Source organism: Coregonus lavaretus (genome assembly GCF_964263955.1).
Source record: "Coregonus lavaretus genome assembly, chromosome: 10".
In the NCBI taxonomy this organism is placed as follows: Eukaryota; Metazoa; Chordata; class Actinopteri; order Salmoniformes; family Salmonidae; genus Coregonus; species Coregonus lavaretus.
In genome coordinates, this window is record NC_139997.1 from 44,686,161 (window position 1) to 44,692,160 (window position 6,000).

Consider the following 6,000-nt stretch of genomic DNA (forward strand, 5'->3'; position numbering starts at 1 on the left):
TCCCTGCTGAATCCTCCTCCTCCCCTCCCTCCTCCCTCTCTATGGATGACTTCGTCAACCATTTTGAAAAGAAGGTTGACGACATCCAATCCTAATTTATTAAGTCAAATGACACCACTGGTCCTGCTCACACTGCCCTACCCTATGCTTTGACTTTTTTCTCCCCTCTCTCTCCAGATGAAATCTTGCGACTTGTGACGGCCGGCCGCCCAACAACCTGCCCACTTGACCCTATCCCCTCCCCTCTTCTCCAGACCATTTCTGGAGACCTTCTTCCTTACCGCATCTCGCTCATCAACTCATCCTTGACCGCTGGCCATGTCCCTTCCGTCTTCAAGAGAGCGAGAGTTGCACCCCTCCTCAAAAAACCTACACTCGATCCCTACCATGTCAACAACTACAGACCAGTATCCCTTCTTTCTTTTCTCTCCAAAACTCTTGAGCGTGCCGTCTCTAGCCAACTCTCCTGCTATCTCTCTCAGAATGACCTTCTTGATCCAAACCAGTCAGATTTCAAGACTGGTCATTCAACTGAAACTGCTCTTCTCTGTGTCACGGAGGCTCACCGCACTGCTAAAGCTAACTCTCTCTCCTCTGCTCTTATCCTTCTAGACCTATCCGCTGCCTTTGATACTGTGAACCATCAGATCCTCCACTCCACCCTCTCCGAGCTGGGCATCTCCGGCGCTGCTCAGTCTTGGATTGCGTCCTACCTGACAGGTCGCTCCTACCAGGTGGCGTGGTGAGAATCTGTCTCCGCACCACGTGCTCTCACCACTGGTGTCCCCCAGGGCTCAGTTATAGGCCCTCTCCTATTCTCTCTATACACCAAGTCACTTGGCTCTGTCATACCCTCACATGGTCTCTACTATCATTGCTACGCAGATGACACACAATTAATTTTCTCCTTTCCCACTTCTGATAACCAGGTGGCGAATTGCATCTCTGCATGTCTGGCAGACATATCAGTGTGGATGTCGGATCACCACCTCAAACTGAACCTCGGCAAGACGGAGCTGCTCTTCCTCCCGGGGAAGGACTGCCCGCTCCATGATCTCGCAATCACGGTTGACAACTCCATTGTGTCCTCCTCCCAGAGTGCAAAGAACCTTGGCGTGACCCTGGACAACACCCTGTCGTTCTCCGTTAACATCAAAGCGGTGACCCGATCCTGCAGGTTCATGCTCTACAACATTTACAGAGTACAACCCTACCTTACACAGAAAGCGGCACAGGTCCTAATCCAGGCACTTGTCATCTCCCGTCTGGATTACAGCAACTCGCTGTTGGCTGGGCTCCCTGCCTGTGCCATTAAACCTCTACAACTTATCCAGAATGCTGCAGCCCATCTGGTGTTCAACCTTCCCAAGTTCTCTCATGTCACCACGCTCCTCCGCACACTCCACTGGCTTCCAGTTGAGGCTCGCATCTACTACGTGGTCCTCTGTAGCTCAGCTGGTAGAGCACGGCGCTTGTAACGCCAGGGTAGTGGGTTCGATCCCCGGGACCACCCATACACAAAAATGTATGCACGCATGACTGTAAGTCGCTTTGGATAAAAGTGTCTGCTAAATGGCATATTATTATATTATTACTACAAGACCATGGTGCTTGCCTACGGAGCTGTGAGGGGAACGGCACCTCCTTACCTTCAGGTTCAGATCAGACCCTACACCCAAACGAGGGCACTACGTTCATCCACCTCTGGCCTGCTAGCCCCCCTACCTCTACGGAAGCACAGTTCCCGCTCAGCCCAGTCAAAGCTATTCGCTGCTCTGGCACCCCAAAGGTGGAACAAGCTCCCCCACGACGCCAGGACAGCGGAGTCACTGACCACCTTCCGGAGACACTTGAAACCCTACCTCTTTAAGGAATACTTGGAATAGTGTAAAGTAATCCTTCTTCCCCCACCCCCCATAAAAAAAGGGGCTGTCCCACGGGCTATCATAAGTTGAATGCACCAATTTGTAAGTCGCTCTGGATAAGAGCGTCTGCTAAATGATGTAAATGTAAATGTAATACAGTTCACACTCAAAAAGATTAGCCTACTGGAGATTGTTTCAGTTATTTATCCAAGAGAGCATAGCTACATCTATATGCTTTTATGTTTTTATGTCGTGCGTAATGTGCAGTAGCCTATATATCATATAGCTTATATATTGGATAACGGCACAATAATTTGGGCTTTTTTGGGCTTGGGCTCATTAAATGTCTTTAATGTAGGGTTCATAAAATGTATTTAATCAGGTTCAGGTTGCATCAGGCTTGAATTTTCGATCAAAGCTCTATACAAATCAAGACATAGGGCTATTTATATGCATTAAATGCTTTTGAATGACACTTCCGGTTTTGGCAGAAAATACCGGGTTACCCGGGAGAAAAGTGATTTATTCTCGGGATGGAACATTTGTAAATTACTGGGAAAATATTCAACCCTAGTTCAAACCCAGGTGGTTACAAATACATATAGCATTGTGGATAACAGTCGTCTGGCTGAGCAGACCCTTTTGCAAAATGAAGCACCTTGTGTGTTTAAATTGATGGATTCAATTAAAGGGAAATTTCACCTAAGCTCTGCCACTGTATACAGTCCTTACTATATTAACAACATTACGTTTTGTCATAAACATCAAAAATGTCCTCACCACAAGCTAGAACGAGTGCATTTTCATTTCACCGGTAGAATCAGCAAGTTTCGACTTCCTGTGTATTAGTCTGCTTATAGTGTACCACAAGGTCCTGCATTCATAGCAAATGTACGATGCACGATGGGGCCAGAGCAGGAAGCACCGTCTTTCAGAGGCTGAGAAAAAATGTGGCACCTTAACAATGAACATGTCGATAGGAACATCGCTGAAAAACATCCAATGGCTCCATCGAACAAGGACAACCATATAAAGTATACACGCACACAAACGTATAGAACGATTGTCATAACATAGAGGCTTTGTGAAATGCCACAAAGCAGGACTACTTTAATTTTCAGATCTCATCCACCTGGTCAAAACACCGGATGCGGTCACCGGGTGTATCATTCGGTGCGCGAAACCCAGACATGCCTTCTTGGTGGCCAATATGTGTGAGAAACATCTCATTGACCTAGAAGTGCATCGGACACGATCATAACAAACCCAGAGTGATATTAAGGAGAAATGTCCCTTTAAAGCTTTCTCCCCCGTTTTGACTATCATCTTGCCCCCACTTGACATGTTCCATGTCTATTTTTTAAAACAGTTTCATAGCTATTCCAGCCTCCAATTTACAGTAGCTTAGGTACAATGTTATGTCTTATATATATATACAGTGGGGAGAACAAGTATTTGATACACTGCTGATTTTGCAGGTTTTCCTACTTACAAAGCATGTAGAGGTCTGTCATTTTTATCATAGGTACACTTCAACTGTGAGAGACGGAATCTAAAACAAAAATCCAGAAAATCACATTGTATGATTTTTAAGTAATTAATTTGCATTTTATTGCATGACATAAATATTTGATACATCAGAAAAGCAGAACTTAATATTTGGTACAGAAACCTTTGTTTGCAATTACAGAGATCATACGTTTGCTGTAGGTCTTGACCAGGTTTGCACACACTGCAGCAGGGATTTTGGCCCACTCCTCCATACAGACCTTCTCCAGATCCTTCAGGTTTCGGGGCTGTCGCTGGGCAATACGGACTTTCAGCTCCCTCCAAAGATGTTCTATTGGGTTCAGGTCTGGAGACTGGCTAGGCCACTCCAGGACCTTGAGATGCTTCTTACGGAGCCACTCCTTAGTTGCCCTGGCTGTGTGTTTCGGGTCGTTGTCATGCTGGAAGACCCAGCCACGACCCATCTTCAATGCTCTTACTGAGGGAAGGAGGTTGTTGGCCAAGATCTCGCGATACATGGCCCCATCCATCCTCCCCTCAATACGGTGCAGTCGTCCTGTCCCCTTTGCAGAAAAGCATCCCCAAAGAATGATGTTTCCACCTCCATGCTTCACGGTTGGGATGGTGTTCTTGGGGTTGTACTCATCTTTCTTCTTCCTCCAAACACGGCGAGTGGAGTTTAGACCAAAAAGCTCTATTTTTGTCTCATTTTCTGGATCATCCAGGTGGTCATTGGCAAACTTCAGACGGGCCTGGACATGCGCTGGCTTGAGCAGGGGGACTTTGCGTGCGCTGCAGGATTTTAATCCATGACGGCGTAATGTGTTACTAATGGTTTTCTTTGAGACTGTGGTCCCAGCTCTCTTCAGGTCATTGAACAGGTCCTGCCGTGTAGTTCTGGGCTAATCCCTCACCTTCCTCATGATCATTGATGCCCCACGAGGTGAGATCTTGCATGGAGCCCCAGACCGAGGGTGATTGACCGTCATCTTAAACTTCTTCCATTTTCTAATAATTGCGCCAAGAGTTGTTGCCTTCTCACCAAGCTGCTTGCCTATTGTCCTGTAGCCCATCCCAGCCTTGTGCAGGTCTACAATTTTATCCCTGATGTCCTTACACAGCTCTCTGGTCTTGGCCATTGTGGACAGGTTGGAGTCTGTTTGATTGAGTGTGTGGACAGGTGTCTTTTATACAGGTAACGAGTTCAAACAGGTGCAGTTAATACAGGTAATGAGTGGAGAACAGGAGGGCTTCTTAAAGAAAAACTAACAGGTCTGTGAGAGCCGGAATTCTTACTGGTTGGTAGGTGATCAAATACTTATGTCATGCAATAAAATGCAAATGAATTACTTAAAAATCATACAATGTGATTTTCTGGATTTTTGTTTTAGATTCCGTCTCTCACAGTTGAAGTGTACCTATGATAAAAATGACAGACCTCTACATGCTTTGTAAGTAGGAAAACCTGCAAAATCGGCAGTGTATCAAATACTTGTTCTCCCCACTGTATATATATATATATATATATATATATATACACACACACACATACACATAGGTTTAATGACCACTATTGTTCCCAATGTTGTTTAGCACTCCTAGATTCATCAAAAGGCCATGTCCTCTGTCTTTTTCATCATGCCCCAACTTGACATGTTCCATGGCCATTCTATCAAAGTCTTCCATAGCGCTATCCCAGCCTCCTACATACACTACAGTAGGTAAAATAGACAACATGATCTTCACATAACAGAGAACATTGCATTGTATTGAAGCAAGCTCAAAGTGATGCTTGATTGATTAATGGACAAAGGCTTTTCAGCCGTCTGGAATTGACAGCTGTCTGTGTGTTCCATACAATACCCCAAACCCCCCACTGTGGAACAATGGCCCGGCGCACCATGCACGACATGGTTGGCCTTGGCCTCGAGTTTATTATAATTTCTACCGTAATTGATTTCAGTAACTTTACACGCTGTTGCTATACTATGTAAGTGTTGTGCATCACCTTCGAGCGGCGCGCTTGTGAAAACAAGTTCAACTCATTGCCTGTCCCTTTAAATCAACCATCACTTTGGGTTTGCCCAATGTGCAGTCACTGATTATCTATAAATGGAATCCAGATAAAGAAAACTGTAATTAATTATCCCATATAATATGAAAAATAGTAACATTACCAGCTTTGCAGGGATCTTTGTAGTCGATTACTTCTGGGGCGCTTAGGTCAATGAAGTTGCTTGTTTCCACCAAATCCAAATCAACCGTCAGTAAAACGCGGAGACCTGATAGCAGTAACAAATAGCTCGGCATAAAAGTCATATTTTGAAGTTAATAAAAGCAGAGTTTGTGAAAATTAAAAGGAAAGAAAAGAAAGGAAAAGCGGGTAGACAGAGAGGATTTAGGGAAACGCAATCTTTTTTTTTTAGAGGGCGGGTTTATACACACGGTGCTGCCTCTCCACAATGTCTTTATTCTAGATCAGTGATTCGCTAACATACCCGGGCGCCAAGCCAACATCCCATAGAAAAGCTTACAAACTTAGCACACTGGAGGTCATGACACAAAGCAGCACACTGGCCACCAACACAGGCCAATTCAGTCTTTTTTAAATCAACACAATTTTGTA

General features: G+C 45.0%; 1 protein-coding gene across 1 annotated transcript in view; it reads right to left on the minus strand.

Annotated features, from left to right (window-relative positions):
• LOC311136012 (bone morphogenetic protein 1-like) overlaps nt 1-5,727 on the minus strand; it is a 36,841-nt gene extending 31,114 nt beyond the window's left edge. The window contains exon 1 of the mRNA XM_084170074.1: nt 5,552-5,727. Within this exon, the coding sequence (XP_084026200.1) occupies nt 5,552-5,693 (142 nt within the window). The 5' untranslated portion in view covers nt 5,694-5,727. The remainder of the gene's footprint in view (nt 1-5,551) is intronic.
• Between the last annotated feature and the right edge of the window lie 273 nt (nt 5,728-6,000).